The sequence below is a fragment of the Pongo pygmaeus genome, chromosome 1 (assembly GCF_028885625.2).
Source record: "Pongo pygmaeus isolate AG05252 chromosome 1, NHGRI_mPonPyg2-v2.0_pri, whole genome shotgun sequence".
NCBI classification, from domain to species: Eukaryota; Metazoa; Chordata; class Mammalia; order Primates; family Hominidae; genus Pongo; species Pongo pygmaeus.
In genome coordinates this window covers 209,554,299-209,572,461 of record NC_072373.2, presented here as the reverse complement: position 1 = coordinate 209,572,461, position 18,163 = coordinate 209,554,299, and the positions used below count along the sequence as shown (strand labels likewise).

The 18,163-nt window shown below is 50.6% G+C and overlaps 1 protein-coding gene across 5 annotated transcripts in view; it reads right to left on the bottom strand.

Annotated features, from left to right (window-relative positions):
- ECE1 (endothelin converting enzyme 1) overlaps nt 1-18,163 on the bottom strand; it is a 128,428-nt gene that overhangs the window by 4,179 nt on the left and 106,086 nt on the right. For all 5 annotated transcript variants that reach the window (XM_054502671.2, XM_063667444.1, XM_054502681.1 and 2 more), the window contains 8 exons: nt 17,439-17,549; nt 16,051-16,149; nt 15,147-15,224; nt 12,851-12,954; nt 6,475-6,585; nt 5,687-5,754; nt 3,788-3,978; nt 293-388 (listed from right to left, as the gene is read on the bottom strand). In XM_054502671.2, the coding sequence (XP_054358646.1) occupies nt 293-388; nt 3,788-3,978; nt 5,687-5,754; nt 6,475-6,585; nt 12,851-12,954; nt 15,147-15,224; nt 16,051-16,149; nt 17,439-17,549 (858 nt within the window). The remainder of the gene's footprint in view (nt 1-292; nt 389-3,787; nt 3,979-5,686; nt 5,755-6,474; nt 6,586-12,850; nt 12,955-15,146; nt 15,225-16,050; nt 16,150-17,438; nt 17,550-18,163) is intronic.

Sequence of the window (18,163 nt, the reverse complement as noted above, 5' to 3'; positions counted from 1 at the left end):
GGCTGCTGTGCCTGGCTGGGCATCTTAAGTTTAAGAAATCTCTAGAACTCTAGAACCAGAAGGGCCCTGAGTGATCACCTCGTCTTCTCATTCACCAGATCCAGGAATCCCTTCACTGGTACTTTTGGCCCTTCCGTGCATCTCTCTAATGACAGGGCACGTGTGCTGTGCACAGTCCAGTGACTTGGGAAGTTCTCAATCTGTGGGGAACTTGCCTTTCGGCTCTCTGGGCTCTTGAAACATCAAGATGGCAGAATGTACCATGTGTGGCATGTTTTCCTAATGGACTCACCTGTGCAAAGCCCAGGAAGAAGAGCTGGTTATTGGTGAGGCCCAGGGTGGGCAGCGTCTGCTCAGCCCCGTTCTTCTTCACCCAGTTCTGGTAAGCCTGGGAGGAGAGAAAACCAAAGCTCAGGGGTTCCCATGGCAGGTGGTGAAGGAGGGGACTGGTATGGAGGTCTCAGGGAGCTCCCCCGTCTTGGGGCAGGGACTGGTTTCTGGGGATCTGGGCCTGGGCTCAGCCTAGGGGAGCCCTCTTCTTGATGTGCACTCATTTAGCCCTATGGCTTAAAATACCTTCTACGCACTGATAGCTCTCACATTTACACCTTCTGCTCCAGCCTCTTCCCTGATGTGTATATTCAACTGTGCCAGCTGGACAGCCAAGATGCATCTCAAACTTAACATGGTATAAACAGAGCCACACTGTGTGTGTGCACACACACACACACACACACCTTTTCCCATCATAGTCAATGGTACCACCATCCATCGTCCCAGGCCCCAAACCCAGAACGCTTCTTCAATTCTTCTCTTTCTCTCAGATCAAACACTGACTACTGCTCCGCTCCCCCTTCCCATTGCTCTACCCTGTTTCTTGCCTGGACAACCTCACAACAGCTTTCTAATCAGTCTTCTGACTCAGGCGGATTCAATTCCATTCCCCTCCTGGCAAAGCAACTTCAGTGAACCTTAGGAAGCAGGTGCTGGCAAACCTTTTCTGTGGATGGCCAGAGAGTGAGTACATTGGGATTTGTGGGTTAATGGTCACCGTTGCAATGACTCAATTCTGCTATTGCAGCATGAAAGCAGCCACATGGCCGGGTGCGATGGCTGACACCTGTAATCCCAGCACTTTGGAAGGCCGAGGCAGGTGGATCACCTAAGGTTAGAAGTTTGAGACCAGCCTGGCCAACATGGTGAAACCCCATCTCTACTAAAAATACAAAAATTAGCCGAGGTGCGGTGGTGCATGACTGTAATCCCAGCTACTCGGGAGGCTGAGGCAGGAGAATCACTTGAACCAGGAAGGCAGAGGTTGCAGTGAGCCGAGATCGCGCCACTGCACTTCAGCCTGGGGTGACAGAGTGAGACCCTGTCTCAAAAAAAAAAAAAAAAAAAAAAAAAAGCCACAGACATGGAAACAAATGGAGCCAGCTGCGACCCCAAGAAACTTCATTTACAAAAACAGCCTCACAGCTAGATTTGGCCCATGGGCTGTAGGTGTGCTGACTCATTTTTGTGTTTTTTTTTTTTGGAGACAAGGTCTTACTGTTGCCCAGGCTGGAGTGCATTGGCACAATCTCGGCTCTCTGCAACCTCCACCTCCTAGGCTCAAGCGATCCTCCCACCTCAGCCTCCTGAGTAACTGGAACCACAGACACACACCACCATGCCCAGCTAGTTTTTTTGTATTTTTGGTAGAGACGGGGTTTCACCATGTTGCCCAGGCTGATCTTGAAGTCGAGCTTGTGATCCACCTACCCTGGCCTCCCAAAGTGCTGGGATTATAAGTATGAGCCACGGCACCCAGAGGACTCTTGTTCTATTTTTATTTATTTATTTTTTTGAAACAGTCTCGCTCTGTCACCCAGGCTGGAGTGCAGTGGCACAATCTTGACTCACTGCAACCTCTGCCTCCTGGGTTTAAAAGATTCTCATGCCTCAGTCTCCCAAGTAGCTAGGATTACAGGCATGCGCCACCACGCTCGGCTATTTTTTATATATAAATATGTACATATTTTTGAGATGGAGTCTTGCTCTGTTGCCCAGGCTGGAGTGCAGTGGCGCGAACTTGGCTCACTGCAACCTCCACCTTCTGGGTTCAAGCAATTCCCTGCCTCGGCCTCCCGAGTAGCTGGGATTACCGGCGCCTGCCACCACACCTGGATAATTTTTGTATTTTTAGTGGAGACGGGGTTTCACTATCTTGGGCAGGCTGGTCTTGAACTCCTGACATCGTGATCCACCCACCAAGGCCTCCCAAAGTGCTGGGATTACAGGCATGAGCCACCGTGCCCAGCCATTTTTATATTTTTAGTAGAAACGAGGTTTCACCATGTTGGCCAGGCTGGACTTGAACTCCTGGCCTCAAATGATCTGCCCACCTCGGCCTCCCAAAGTGCTGGGATTACAGGCGTGAGCCACTGCGCCCGGCCGACCCATTTTAAAGGGTAAGCTGAATCATGTCATTCCTCTATTTTAAAACCCTATATTGTGTCTCTCTATCATAACCAGGACAAAACCCAAGCTCCTTCCTCAGCCGCAGCCGACAGAAGCCTGGAGTGGTCTGGTCCCCGCATTCCCTGCACTCTGCCCCGCCCTTCTTCCCGTCCTTGGACGTGCCAGGCTTGTGTCTAGTTCGTGGCCTCTGCACTTGCTCTTCCTCTTGCTGAGACCATTTTCCCCAGCTTTTCCCAGGCTCTTCCTCATCATTTAGGTCTCTATGCAAATATCATAACCCCAGAGAAGGCCTGCCGTGGCCAGCGTCCCCCCCATTATTCCTCTTACCCCCTGTTATTCCTCATTACTTTGCCCCAGTTTATATTTGTCACCTTATCAATAGCTGATATTATCTTACGGATTTATTATGTATTTATTTGCCTTTCTTCCCCTTCCGGCCTCCACTAAAAGTATAAGCTTTTTGAGAGCAGGATGAGCTTCAAACACAGCCCCTGCTGGGTAGATTCTCAATACCTTTCATTGACTCGTGGACTTAATTTAAGCATCCTATCCAATGTTTCTGGGCTCAGTTTGCTTATCTGCAAAATGGGGATTATAATACCTAATTGTAAAGCTGCTGGGAATAGTCCAAGCCTGGCACTTAAGAAGGCCTCAATAAATGACAGCTCTATGGACTTCTGCTCTTACTGCCATGGTTGGGAGGAAGCCCTGTCTTAATCTCTCTGACAGACACCTACTGTTTTTCTCTCGTGACCTCTGTTACCTCTCCCATCTGACTCAGCGAGTATCTCTGAGTGTCTCTCTGGGTCAGCCCATGTCTAAATCATCTTGTTTTATCCTCCCAACAACCCAATAATGCAGGTAGTAGCTAATCAGAGCCAAGTCAAGTGAGGCTCAAGGAGGTTCTGTGACTTACTCCAGAACCGGGACTTGAACCCAGAACTGGCTCCACAACCAGCGTTCCTTGCCCTGGCTGCTTAGTCCTCAGGGGCCTCCCAGACCCACAGCTGGCTGACTTGGTGCTGGCTTCCCCTGCAGAGGTGAGAACAGGCAGGCTCTTCAGGCGGATCCAGCCCGAGCCCCTTCCTGTGTCTCTGTCAGGCCAGACTCAGAGCACAAAGCCTTCTGGTGCCAAGCTCTGTGGCGGGGGCCTCCACGGTCGGCATCGCGATTAGTCCTCGCCACCCCCCATTTCGCAGAAGAGGAAACAGAAGCTCGCACGGCTGCTGCGCCTGCCCTGGTTGTCCGTGATGATCCTCTACGGACACGCATCTGGAAGGAGCCAGCGCTGGGCCCAGGCGCGTGTGGGGAGCGGGGCTCTCACCCGATAGGCCGCCTTGAGGCCCCCGTTGTCGGCGATGTTCTCCCCCAGGGTGTGCCGCCCGTTCACCGGCTCCCCGTTCACGCTGTAGTTGCTGTACTGCTCTACCATGCACTCGGTCTGACGCTTGAAGGCCTCCACAGACGAGTTCTTCCACCATGGCCGGAGGTTCCCGTCCTTGTCATACTCCCGTCCTGTGGGTCAGAGGGAGGCATCATGTCAAGGGAGGGAGTGGCAGAGCGGGGACCTGCTGCTCCTCCCTGCTCCTGGTGAGAAGCGGTTCATCCGTCCACCCCCGTCCTCCAGCCACCATGGGGAGACGAGGTCCCTGTGAGTGCCGAGGGACGTGGATGGGGTGGCCAGTCAGAGGCGGGAGAGGATGGAGGAGAGAGATTGGGGAAAACTCCAACGTGGCCCGAGGCTCAGTGGGGCTTGCTTTGTTTTTTTTTTGAGACAGTCTCACTCTGCCACCCAGGCTGGAGTGCAGTGGCTCAATCTCAGCTCACTGCAATCTCTGCCTCCTGGGTTCCAGTGATTATTGTGCCTCAGCCTCCAGAGTAGCTTGGATTACAGGCACATGCCGCCACGCCTAGCTGATTTCTGTGTTTTTTTTTTAGTAGAGATGGGGTCTCACCATGTTGGCCAGGATGGTCTTGAACTCCTGACCTCAAGTGATCTGCCTGCCTCGGCCTCCCAAAGTGCTGGGATTACAGGTGTGAGTCACCGTGCCTGGCTTATTTTCAACACTGGCTAAGGGCCCCTGACCCTGAGTAACAGATGCCTAGGAAGAGGCAGATGGAGCCAGCCAACCTAGGATCACAAGACATGCCCAGGCCACCCAGGTCTCTGCCTCTTCCATCTCTGCCTGGGAGTGCCCAAGGCAGGAGGCAATGAGGAAGATTTTGGACATTAGTTGGAGAGAAGGGACTGATTCAACGCCCCCTGACTGCAGTTGGACTGGAGAAGTCTCTGGAGTGGTGGAGAAATGTCCACTCTCTGCTAAACCTAATAGGAACGCCAAGAGCGGGACAACTTCCACGAGCAGGGCACCTCACTACACACTTCACACAGTCTTCCCAATCACCACAAGAGGGTGGAACCATCACGCTCCTTTTACAGACAAGACATGGGGGCCTGGAGAAATGACAGCGCTTGCTAAACTTCATATAATCGGCAGGTGGCAGAGCAAGGATTTGAATCCAGATCCATCTGTCTCCAAAGCTAAGACCCTTAGAAGTGAAGGATGCAGAAAGCAAAGGCAGTGGGGCCTGGAAGATGATTGGCCCAGTCTGAAGGAGACCAAGGAACCTGTACCAGGCAGTGGTGCAATCATAATCATAGTTCACTGTAGCCTCAAACTCATGGGCTCAAGTGAGCCTCCCACCTCAGCCTCCCAAGTAGCTAGGACTATTAAAATTTTGCCACCACACTTGGCTAAATTTTTACTTTCTTAGTAGATACATTTTATTTTATTTTATTTTTTGAGATGGAGTCTCGCTCTGTCACCCAGGCTGGACTGCAGTGGTGCAATCTCAGCTCACTGGAACCTCCGCCTCCCAGATTCAAACGATTTTCCTGCCTCAGCCTCCTGAGTAGCTGGGATTACAGGCACCCGCCACCATGCCCGGGTAATTTTTTTATTTTTAGTAGAGACAGGGTTTCGCCATGTTGGCTAGGCTGATCTCGAACTCCTGACCTCAGGTGATCCACCTGCCTTGGCCTCCCACAGCGCTGGGATTACAGGCATGAGCCATCATGCCCAGCCTAATTTTTTTTTTTTAGTAGAGATGGAGGTCTTGCTATGTTGCCCAGGCTGGTCTCAAACTACCACCCTCAAGCAATCCTCCTCTTAAAGCATGGAGATTACAGGCATGAACCATCGTGCCCGGCTGGAATTCGTACCTTGATCATCGAAAGCATGAGTCAGCTCATGGCCCACGACGACACCAATGCCACCAAAGTTTAAGGCTCTGGAGGGAAGGACACAAAGGTGGAGGTGATGCTTTGAGAGGAGGGCCTCACTCTTGTCCAGATATGTGACCCTCACTTCCTGGGCTTAGAGATAGCAAAATTCCACAGGGCTCTGTGTTGATAAGGGTGTGGTCATGGCCTGAGTCTCCAGCGAGGCCCCTGAAGCCAGACGGAGGCTGGGCACAGTCTGTGTGGTCAGCTGTGCCCACTGGGCACCACACACTGTGCTAGATGCTCTACAGACTGAACCGTCCTCTTCAGTCATTGCAAAAGAGTTAGCAATGGTCACCATTGACCAGCTCTATTCATGAGTAGACCAAGGCTGGGAATGGGTCAATTGCTTTGCCCAAGGACCACACAATCATCCAATAGCAGACCTGGGATTCAAACTGAGACAGCAGCCTTAACCCTCCCCACTCCCCAGCTCTGACTGTGTTGTAACATTGTCAGAGGGGCGTTTCCCCGAGGTAGGGCTCTTGATTCCATGAGACGCTCCCAATACCCCACTTGGCAGGGCTTCCAGATCTCACTGGAGGGAAGGAAAGTGGGTGAGGATGTTGCTTCCTCTGCAACATCTCTGACATCCCAAGCCACCTGGACACCTGGGGCAAAGATCACATGGTGAGACTGGCTTAGGTCGTATGGGCCTCAGGGCTGGGCTGGGGGTCCACTGAGGGCTGGGGAAAAGAATTGGGATAGGGGCCCCAGAGGCAGCCTACTTGGGTGAGGAGCGCGTGTAGAATGGTGCCTGCAGGATCCCGGCCGGAAACACAATCTCATTCTTGGTGGGCGAGTAGTAGGCGTTCACCATGGGTGGGGTCATGCTCCACCTGCAAGCAACACACATGCGGGAGGTCTCAGCATAGGGTGGGAGGCAGGTGGGGAGAGCCCGCCTGGAGTGCTGCTTGGGGATCCGGATCAAGGGCATTAAAAATGCAGACTCTCCTTGACCCCAGGCCCAAGTGCACACAAGTACAAGGACATCTACAGAAGGACTGTTTGTTTGTTTTGAGACAGGGTCTCGTTCTGTCGCCTAGGCTGGAGTGCAGTCGTGTGATCATGGCTGACTGCAGCCTCAACTTCTGAGCCTCAAGCCATCCTCCTGCCTCGGACTCCCAAAGTGCTGGGATTACAGGCGTGAGCCACTGTGCCCAGGTGTAGGACTGTTTTTTAGGAGAAAACTAGAAAACACCTGACTGTCTATAAATAAGGAATCAGTTAATTAATGATGTCACATCACACGGTGGAATACTGAGGTTCTTACAAAGAGCAGGAAGAGCCATTAGATTTTGAAATGTCAGCGCACAGTGGCTCACGCTTGTAATCCCAGGACTTTGGGAGGCTGAGGTGGGCGGATTACTTGAGGCCAGGAGTTCAAGACCAGCCTGGCCAACATGGCAAAACCCTGTCTCTACTAAAAATACAAAAAAATTAGCCAGGTGTGGTGGCGCACACTTGTAATCCCAGCTACGTGGGTGGCTGAGGCACGAGAATTGCTTAAACCCGGGAAGTGGAGATTGCAGTGAGCTGAGATTGCGCCACTGCACTCCAGCCTGGGTGACAGAGCAAGGCTGTCTCAAAAAAAAAAAAAAAAAAAAAAAGAAAAAGATTTTGAAAAGTTACCACTGAAGAGTATCTATTAGCAGTTTTCAAAGCGTGGTCTGTAGACACCTGGAGGGGAGGGTCCTCAAGACCCTTTTAAGGGATCCATGAAATTGAAACGATTTTATTTATTTATTTATTTATTTATTGAGACAGAGTTTCATTCTTGTCACCCAGGCTGGAGTGTAGTGGCGCGATCTTAGCTCATTGCAACCTCCGCCTCCCGGGTTCAAGCGATTCTCCTGCTTCAGCCTCCCAAGTAGGTGAGATTACAGGCGCCTGCCACCATGTCTGGCAATTTTTTGTATCTTTAGTAGAGATGGGGTTTCACCATGTTGGTGAACTCAGGTGATCCACCTGCCTTGGCCTCGCAAAGTGCTGGGATTACAGGCGTGAGCGATCACACCCGGCCAAAATCAAAACTATTTTCATAATAATATTAAGATGTGATTTCCCTTTTCCATCGTGTCACTTGCATGGATGGTGCAAAAGCAACAGTAGGTAAAACTGCTGGAGCCTGATATGAATCAAGGAAGGTTCTGGTGGTCACTGAGCCCCGAGTTCCTCATTAGCATGGGCTCACAGCCAAAATAAAAAAGCCAATCTGCCATTTTCACTTAGAACATCCTTGATGAAGTAGCTTGCTTTATGTATGTATGTATTTATTTATTTATTTTGAGGCAGAGTCTCACTTTGTCGCCCAGGCTGGAGTGCAGTGGTGTGACCTTGGCTCATTGCAACCTACACCTCTCAGGTTCAAGTGATTCTCCTGCCTTAGCCACCTGAGTAGCTGGGATTACAAGTGTGCACCACCACCCACGGTTAATTTTTTATATTTTTAGCAGAGACAGGATTTCGTCATGTTGGCCAGGCTGGTCTTGAACTCCTGGCCTCAAGTAACCCGCCCACCTTGGCCTCCCAAAGTGTTGAGATTACAGGCATGAGCCACTGCGCCCAGTCATAATGATTAATTTCATTACATCTCAACCCCTGAATACAAGATTTTTTTTTTTTTTTTTTAAGCGACAAGATCTTGTTGTGACACCCATGTTAGAGTGCAGTGGCATGATCATGGCTCCGTACAGCCTCGAACTCCTGGGCTCAAGCTATCCTCCCACCTCAGCCTCTCAAGTAGCTGGGACTACAAGCACTCGTGACCATGCCTGGCTAATTTTTTTTTTTTTTTAATGTTATAGAGGTGGAGTCTTGCTGTGTTGCCCAGGCTGGTTTTGAATTCCTCAAGCGATCCTCCCACCTCAGCCTCCTGCAGTGCTGGGATTGCAGGTGTGAGCCACCACACCTGGCAGAAGACTTTTTAATATTCCATGTGACCAGTGGGAAATCCACATATAAAGCATTCTGCTTCTTTCATGGAACCCTGTTGGTACTTTTAGGATGACTGGTAAAGTATGGAATTTCAGACTTGGATATCTGGCAGAGATTTTCTTTAAAATGAATAAAGTGAGCTTATCACCTCAAGGAAAACAACTCAAGCCATCTGTTGTCAATGATAAAAATATGAGATTTTAAAAAATGTTGAAGTTTCAGGCTAAAATTAAAATTTTGAAAAACTTATATTGGCCACCACAAGTTTGACACCTTTACCAATAATAATTAAATGCTTTTCTCATGAGGTCAGCAGTGATATTAACAAATGTGGATTTTTTTGCTATTGTATAGTGGAAGTATCACCATTTGGAAGATCTGTAAAACTCAGTGAACCATTGTTTTCCAAATGACTAATGCATGATGTTACAAAATCACGCCTGGGTAAAAGATCCATTCAAAGTGCAGGACAGACCAATGGAATTTAGTGTAACAGAGTATGAAAAGTTCATGAAGGCTGGGCATGGTGGCTCATGCCTGTAATCCTAGCACCTTGGGAGGCCGAGGTGGGAGGATTGCTTGAGCCCAAGAGTTCGAGACCAGCCTGGGCAAAAAAAATTACAAAAATTCCAGCCTGGGTGACAGGGTGAAACCTGTCTCTACAAAAAATACAAACATTAGCCAGGTGTGGTGGTGTGCACCTGTAGTCCCAGCTACTCAAGTGGCTGAGGTGGGAGGATCACCTGAGCCTGGGAAGGTTGAGGCTGCAGTGAGCTGAGATTATGCCACTGCACTCTGGCCTGGGTGATACAGTGAAAAAAGAAAAAAGAAAAAAATAAAGTTCATGGATGTGGTTTCAGATTCCATACTGCAAATGACTTTTAAAAAATTATCACTTTTCGAGTTTTGGTGTAGTATCAGAAGAACGTGCACAAGTACCAGAAAAGACTATTAAAATATTCCTCATCCCTCCCTTTCCCAACTAAATTCCTATGTGAGGCAAGAATTCTCTTTTTTTTGAAACAAAGTCTTGTTCTGTCACCCAGGCTGGAGGGCAATTGGAGTGCAGTGGTGTGATCTCGGCTCACTGCAACCTCTGCCTCTGGGGTTCAAGCAATTCTCTGCCTCAGCCACCTGAGTAGCTGGAATTACAGGCACCCGCCACCACGTCTGGCTAATTTTTTGTATTTTTAGTAGAGATGGGGTTTTACCATCTTGGCCATGCTTGTCTTGAACTCCTGACCTCGTGATCCACCCGCCTCAGCCTCCCAAAGTGCTGGGATTACAGGCGTGAGCCATCGCGCCTGGCCAAGAATTCTTTCTATATATCAAAACAACATATGGTAACAGACTGACTGCAGAATCAGATATGAGAATCCAGTTGTCTTTGATTAAGCCAGACATAAAGAAATTTGCAAAAAGTAAAATGATACCTCTCTTCTCATTAATTTTTTGAAAATAGTTATTTTCCATAAAATTTTAAAAAAATCAGGGCCAGCGCAGTGGCAATGGCACCATCTTGGATCACCGCAACCTCTGCTTCCCGGGTTCAAGCAATTCTCCTGCCTCAGCCTCCTGAGTAACTGAGATTACAAGCATGTGCCACCACGCCTGGCTAATTTTGTATTTTTAGTAGAGATGGGGTTTCTCCATGTTGGTCAGGCTGGTCTTGAACTCCCGACCTCAGGTGATCCACCTGCCTTGGCCTCCCAAAGTGCTGGGATTACAGACGTGAGCCACCGTGCCCAGCAATAATTTTTTTAAGAGTGTAGAAGGATCCCAAGACCAAAAGAGGTTTTGAAAGTAACGGTATATAGTCATGAGGTATTTGGCATTTCAATGACTTCCCTGGTACAGAGGGGAAGGGTGAGTAAGGAGTGCAGTGAGATGGATACCACATTTCCTCTAAGAGCCTAGACAGTCACTCTGCCTCCTCCAGGTGGGCCCCACAGCCATGGGAAGATACTGAGAACTTTATTTATTTTGAGATGGAGTCTCACTCTGTTGCCCAGGCTGGAGTGCAGTGGCGCAATCTCTGTTCACTGCAACCTCTGCCTCCCGGGTTCAAGCGATTCTCCTGCCTCAGGCTCCCAAGTAGCTGGGATTACAGGTATCTACCACCATGCCTGGCTAATTTTTGTATATTTAGTAGAGACGGGATTTCACCACGTTGGCCAGATTGGTCTTGAACTCCTGACCTCAGGTGATCTACCCACCTTGGCCTAAGTACTGGGATTACCGGTGTGAGCCCCCATACCTGGCCAAGAACTTTATTTATGCATTTATTTATTTTAGAGACAGGGTCTTGCTCTGTAGCCCGGGCTGGAGTGCAGTGGTACAACTGTAGCTCACCGCAACTTCAACCTCCTGGGCTCAAGCGCATGCTACCACGTCCAGCTAATTTTTAAAATTTTTTGTAGAGATGGGGTTTCACCATGTTGCCCAGGCTGGTCTCAAACCCCTGGGCTCAAGAGATCCTCCCACCTTGGCCTCTCAAAGCGTTCGAATTACAGGCGTGGGCCGCTGTACCTGGCCATATGGAGGAATTTAAGACATCATATTTATATTCAAATAATCACAACTACTTCAATGGGTAGGCAAGGAAATTTAAATAAAAAAATTCAAGCTAAGTTAAAACACTTCAGATAAACTGGCAACAGAGCCTATGCCATGTTCTGAAGGTAAAAGCCCACCTTCTTGTACATAGCGGGGTGTCCTGGTTGGAGGCTGGAAATGAAGGAAATAGAGATGTTTGAACCCCTATAGTCCACCAGGGGGCACCAGAGGCAAAGATAAGTTGATTGCACCCTTCCCTGAGATTTATTCCAAATGTTTGCACTGAGGAATGGAAGGACCTTGGACTGAAGACTAGAACTGGGCTGACTACATCTAATTTTTTTGAGGAGACAGTTTTTTTTTTTTTTTTTCAGGCAGGGTCTCACTCTGTTACCCAGGCTGGAGTACAGTGGCATGATCTTGGCTCACTGCAGCCTCGACCTCCTGAGCTCGAGTGATCCTCCCATCTCTGCCTCCCCAGTAGCTGGGACTACAGGTTCGTGCCACCACGACCAGCTAATTTTTAAAATTTTTTGTAGAGACCACATATCCCTATGTCGCCCAACCTGGTCTTGAAGTCTTAGGTTCAAGTGATCTGCCCACCTCGGCCTCCCAGAGTGCTGGGATTGCAGGCATGAGCTACTACTGTGATTGGCCTGAGGAGACAGGAATAAAAAGGACAAAGACCAGGTCTCATTCTAGGTTATCCTGATTTAAGGTCAGGAAGCTATATATATTTTTTTCTTTTTTGAGATGGAGTCTTGCTCTGTCACCCAGACTGGAGTGCAGTGGCACGATCTCGGCTCACTGCAACCTCCGCCTCCCGGGTTCAAGCAATTCTCGTGCCTCAGCTACTCACTCCTGTGTAGCTGGGACTATAGGTGTGCGCCACCACACCCGGTTAATTTTTGTATTTTTAGTAGAGACAGGGTTTTGCCACGTTGACCATGGCTGGTCTCAAACTCCTGGGTTCAGGTGATCCACCTGTCTTGGCCTCCCAAAGTGCTGGGATTATAGGCGTGAGCCACCACGCCTGGCCAGGAAGCTGTATCTTTGAAAAAGTTCCCCAGGGCTCTGATGTGCAGTGAGCTTTGGGAAGCACAGCTGTCAAGCCCATCCAGAACCTTCCCCAGGCCTCTGTGGGCACCCTGAGACCCCACCAGTCGTGGTAGTGAGGAACTATGGGAAAGCTGCTCTGGCTGGGGCCTCCTTGGGGTCTGGCGCTCCCCAGAGGTCCTCACATTTGACTGCCATGAGGACCCAAGAACCAGCTCCTCCCATCCTATTCTGCGGATAATGAAATGAAGGCTCCAAATCCCAAAGCAGTGGAGTGGAGACAAGGTGCCAGATCGGCTCTGCTCCAGAGGCCAGGCTCACCCTGCCAACAGGCTGGGCAGGCTCAAGCCCATCCCAGCTCCTAGCTGGGCCACACTTCTTTTGCCCTTGGTTTCTTCATCTGAAAAGTGGGATAACAAGGGCATCCACTCTTCAGACGGCTCTCGTGATAGCTGATCGGGTGCACAGTAAGGGTGCAATGAAGGCCAGTGCGTCCCAAGGCTTGCCCACAGGCAGGGAGCTGGCGCCTTCCCGGCAGGGCCTGGGGGAACTCACTGATCTCTGTTGGGGGCTTTCCTGAGCTGGTCGGCAGTGACCCTCCATGAGAAGTTGAAAAACCGCATGGCATTTTCAAAGTAGAGGTCTGGAACTGCGGTGTACTAGAAAAGAAGTGGAGTCACAATCACAGTGTGCCCTCAGTGACACGCATCTTCCAAGACAGGAAGCCAAGGGCTGTCATAGTTAAGGGATTAATCTGCAGGCTGGAGACTGGAATGCAGGGCTTGGGGCTGAAGGGTCAGCTCTTCTCTTGGCCTTCACCCTGGGGCACCAGATGGAATGACACCGTTGCAGGATGTGCCTACAGCAGTGCCTGGGCCCAGGCAAGAAATATCTCCCATGTTGTCCAATAGAACCTCCTGCGATGATGGACGTTCTATGCTCTATGCCTGCGCTGTCCAGTATGGCAGACTACTAAGCATTTCTTTCTTCCTTTTTTTTTTTTTGAGACGGGAGTCTTGATCTATCATCCAGGCTGGAGTGCAATGGCACGATCTTGGCTCACTGCAACCTCCACCTCCTGGTTTAAGTGATTCTCGTGCCTCAGCCTCCCTGAGTAGCTGGGATTACAGGCGCATGCCACCAAGCCCGGCTAATTTTTGTATTGTTAGTAAAGACGGGGTTTTACCACGTTGGCCAGGCTGGTTTCAAACTCCTGACCTCAGGTGATCAGCCCACCTTGGCGTCCCAAAGTGCTGGGATTACAGGCGTGAGCCACCACGCCTGGCCACTAATAAGCATTTCAAATGTGGCGAGTGTGGCTTTTAAATTTAATTTAAACTAATTTAAGTTTTAATTATTTAAATAGCCACCTGTGGCTAGTAGCTACCATACTAGATCTCATAAGTAAAGTAGAAATCTATCTGAACTGTCAAGGGCATCACTGTACACCCTTTTCACTACTCGGCCCAGCTTTCTAGCTTTTTTTCTGCTTTTTTGAGACAGGGTCTTGCTCTGTCACCCACGCTGGAGTGCAGTGGTGCAATCACAGCTTGCTGCAGCCTTGTCTTCTTGAGCATAAGTGATCTTCCCATCTCAGCCTCCCATGTAGCTGGGACTATAGGCACATGCCAACATGCTCAGCTAATTTTTAATTTTTTTGTAGAGATGAGGTCTCACTATGTTGCCCGGGCTGGTCTTAAACTCCTGAGCTCAAGCGATCACCCCCACCTCGTCCACCCAAAGTGTTGGCATTATAAGCATGAGCCACTGCGCCTGGCTCAGCTCTTGACAGGTGCAAAATTCTCCCTGGCTCTGGTAAAACGCTGGAGCCTCAGGGACAGGACATGGATCCTGGGCTCTGCCCGGGATGCCTCCAGAGACCCAGGGATCTTGTGTCATGACACCCTGGAGCATCTTAAATGATTCCCAAGGAAAAGGCTGCAGAATGAGTCCCATGATCTCAGAAGGAGTTTTTATAGTCTTAGGTTCTAAATATAACCATGACGAGAGGTTATTAGATTTTTAAATGCCCGAATTCAGGCTGGGCATGGTGGCTCATGAATATGAGCCAGCCTGGGAGGCAGAGGTTGCAGTGAGCTGAGATAGCACCACTACACTCCAGTGTGGGCAACAGAATGAGACCCTGTCTCAAAAAAAATTTTTTTTTTAATGCCTGAATTCAAGTATTTCAATCACAAGAAGATGTAAAACTTTATAATTTGAGGCAGAAGCACAATCCACCTAACGGAGTGATTTGCCAAAAGTTCTAACAAGCAGGGATGTATCAACTACCTCCGCTGCCCAAACCAAGCTTAAAAATGCACCTGGGTTTACGCTGCTCCTTTCCCATTAGCATTTCAAAGTCAAAATCAGAGGTCCGGGTTTCTGGGGAGGTGGAGGAGGGCCACGGGGACGGGAGGTAACTGGAAGCACGACCAGGGATGGAGGAGGTGGTGTGGGGGTTTTTCCACTTCATACCTCACCCCTGATGTCTGAGGGCCACCAATTCTCTCTGCACCTTCTGGGGTCTGTTTCCTCCATTATTTCCCACACATTAAATGGAGCTGACCACTTCCAGGGGGCACACAGCACGGGTTCTGTACTGACCGGTGGGCACTGCCTGACTGATGGTGCCTATGGGGAGGCGGGGCCTCCAGCTGACCCAGGAGCTAAATTAAGGAGAAGAGGAGGCTTCCTCATGCCTGACCCGTCCCCAAACGCCACACCACATCATCCCTGTGTGTTTTGACAACCATGCTGCCTCTAGCACCCCATCTGGACCCAGCCCTGCTTCGGCCCTTTTCTAAGGGGGCATTTAGGAACGCAAGGGGGCAGGGCAGCAGCTACTCACGTCATTAAACACTTTGTCCAGCTCCTTGGGATCCATGATGAAGTTGGGGTATCCTATCATGTTGTAGATGGCATCGGCCTGGACAGGACAGACAGAGGAAGTGAGTGCCCAGCAACACCGACCAGGCCAGCCTGAGCAACTCGGGTGCTGGGCTCACAGTCTGGGCCAAGGGGAACCAGAGCCAGGCCCTGCCTGCCTTGGCCTTTCATGTCTTTTTCTGGAAAGGTTTCCCCCTTGCCAAACTTCTACTTATCCCTTAGGTCTCTGTTTAAATGTCACTTTCCCAAGGGAAGTCTTCCCTGACTCCCACCCCACTGGAGGGTGCCAGAGCCTTCCCGACCCACGGGATGTGCTGCGTCTTCCTGCACCTTTTCCCCGTACACTCAGCGAGGTTTGTCTTCTACAGACGTCCAAGTGACCATGTGCTTGAGGCCTACCCCGAATCCTGCTAGGCCTAGACTGCTCACCCGCTGAAGGCGAGACAGCATCCAGGCTGTGCTGCCGGATAGAACTGGCCTCTCCAGTGCGGTGGCTCACGCCTGTAATGCCAGCGCTTTGGGAGGCCAAGGCAGGTGGATCACCTGAGGTCGGGAGTTTGAGACCAACCTGACCAACATGGAGAAAACCCGTCTCTACTAAAAATACAAAATTAGCCGGGCGTGGTGGCGCACGCCTGTAATCCCAGCTACTCGGAAGGCTGAGGTGGGAGAATCGCTTGAACCCAGGAGGCAGAGGTTGCAGTGAGCCAAGAGCGCGCCATAGCACTCCAGCCTGGGTAACAAGAACGAAACTCTGCCTCAAAAAACAAACAAACAAACAAAAAAAAACGGCCTCTCCTTCCCCCACCCTCCTCTATCTGTGTTGGATGCCGCAGCACCCACTCCAAGTGCCTGGCCAGCCTCACCTTTTCCTTGGCTGATTTTCGGGTTTCCTCATCCATCCATTTCAGGGTGCTCAGGCTTTCCTCAAATGCCTTCTTGATCTCCAGGATTATTTCGGTGGCCTGAGGAGATACACATCACAGCAGTAAGGTCTGGGCACTGGTCTCATGTAAATGCAACGGGCACCCCGTGCAGAAGAATGATGCAGGGTCAGAGATTAAACTCAATTTTCCAAGCATCAGGCTGGGTGAGAAGGGGAGCCACAGCTGTGCTTCCAAACCACGCTCCTAACGTGAACACCCTGCAGGGCAGGACTGGCCTTCCACACACAAGGCTCCATGCTCCAATAAGCTTAGGACGAGCTTCGGGAAAGTTGGAAAAGTCTCTGCTGTGGGACTTTTCAGAGCCTTTAATGTGGTAATAGGCACTGCGATTCTTCCAGAAAGGGGAGAAGACACAGCCTCTCCCAGCCTTATTGCCTTATTCGACCACAGCATTCCTTTTTGATGGAGCGGGCTTTAAGATCTAGAGTACTCATGTTCCGAGGAGCAGCTTCGGAAATACCATGCTCAGGCTGGAGATGGACAGGTGCTCTCGAGGGTGACAATGTCATGAGCAGACGAGCTCAAAGATGGAAGGTTGAGAAGGTTCTAGAGAAGGGGAAGGCAGAGCTATGCGGCAACAAGAGCAGAAGGGCTAGCAGACCCCAGCTCAGACCCTGCCCAGCTGCTCACAGGGCAGTCACTGTAATGGATTTGAATTGCGGTTGGCTCACCTCCGGCTGCAGATGACAGCTACATAATGAATACTATTTGTCATCAAGATTGTAACAATAAAATGACAACTCCCATTGGCTGAACCCTTATTTTGTGCCGGTGCTCAGTGTGTGGCATCTCATTTAATCTCTCTCTGTGGGAGGAATGCCCCCGTCTCCATATTGCAGATGATGTAAGAACCGTCCCAGGCCACCCGGCCAGCGGTGAGGCCAGGATCTGAGCTTAGGCCGGGCTCTCTCCACGGCGCTCTGCCATGGCACTCCTCTGCCTGTCTAGAACAAACCTGTCACCCACAGAATAAGAAAAATATCACCCTCTGGGCCAGAGCTGCTCTGCCAACATTCTCTCTGGGTCCTTTGCAGCCCTTGGAGGTGGGGATGGCTGTCACAGCCTTGCAGGCTGCTGGGAGGCTCACGTGAGCTCGTGCAGATGAGGGCCTGGCACTGAAGAGCTGCCCTCGTGAGACTCCCATTACCCAGGGCTCGAGGAAGTGGGGCCTCTGCATTGAGGCTGTGGCCCTAAGGTCTCCTGCCCGGGAGCAGGAAAGGCCCAGTGTGGGGGAGTGGGAACTGGCAGGTCTGCGCAGGCCACACAAGTGTGACCTCACAGCCTGTGTCCACGGGGAAGGCACTTACTATGCTCTTGCTGTCCTCGGCGAAGGTTGCTTTGACGAACATGGGGCCCAACGCAAAGCCCAGGTTGTTTTCTGTGTCACTCACGCAAAACTTCCAGCGAGGAAGACAGGTCTGGAAAACATAAATCGGGGGGCTCACTGGGCCCCAGCCCTTTGTTTCCCAACCCCTTTCTTGCTGGGAGGTAGCACCATGTGGGGCCCACGCTTTGTTCTGGAAGTTCAGGGAGAGCTTTCCGACCCAGTAAAGTTATTTTAGTCACCAGACCAACAGGCCACTGATACCCTCACTCCCACCCCCTGCCATTTCCTGAATGCCAGGCTCTGTGCTGGGACTTCACAAATAGTGTCCTGTTGAGCCATTCAATGACCCTCGGGGCTTAAAAGCCATTTGACAGATGGGGAAACACACTCGGCACAGAGCAGCTGCTGGCCCAGGGTGCCCCACAAGTGACAAGTATTGCTGGAATGAGAACTGAGATGTGCCTGACTCCACATCCTATGCTACCTACCTACCCCCAGCTCATCCTGCCTCCTGGGGAGACCAGGAGTCCTGGAGGCAAAGAGCGGTGGGGAGTGACTGGTCTACCCTGAGTCACAGAAAAAACTTCCCCAGGGCCAGGGCTCCAATGCCATTGAAGATCTCCTCAAATGAGAACATTACAGCAACACGGCAGGACTGTTTTCTTTTTTTGGCAGGGTCTCGCTCTGTCACCTAGGCTGGAGTGC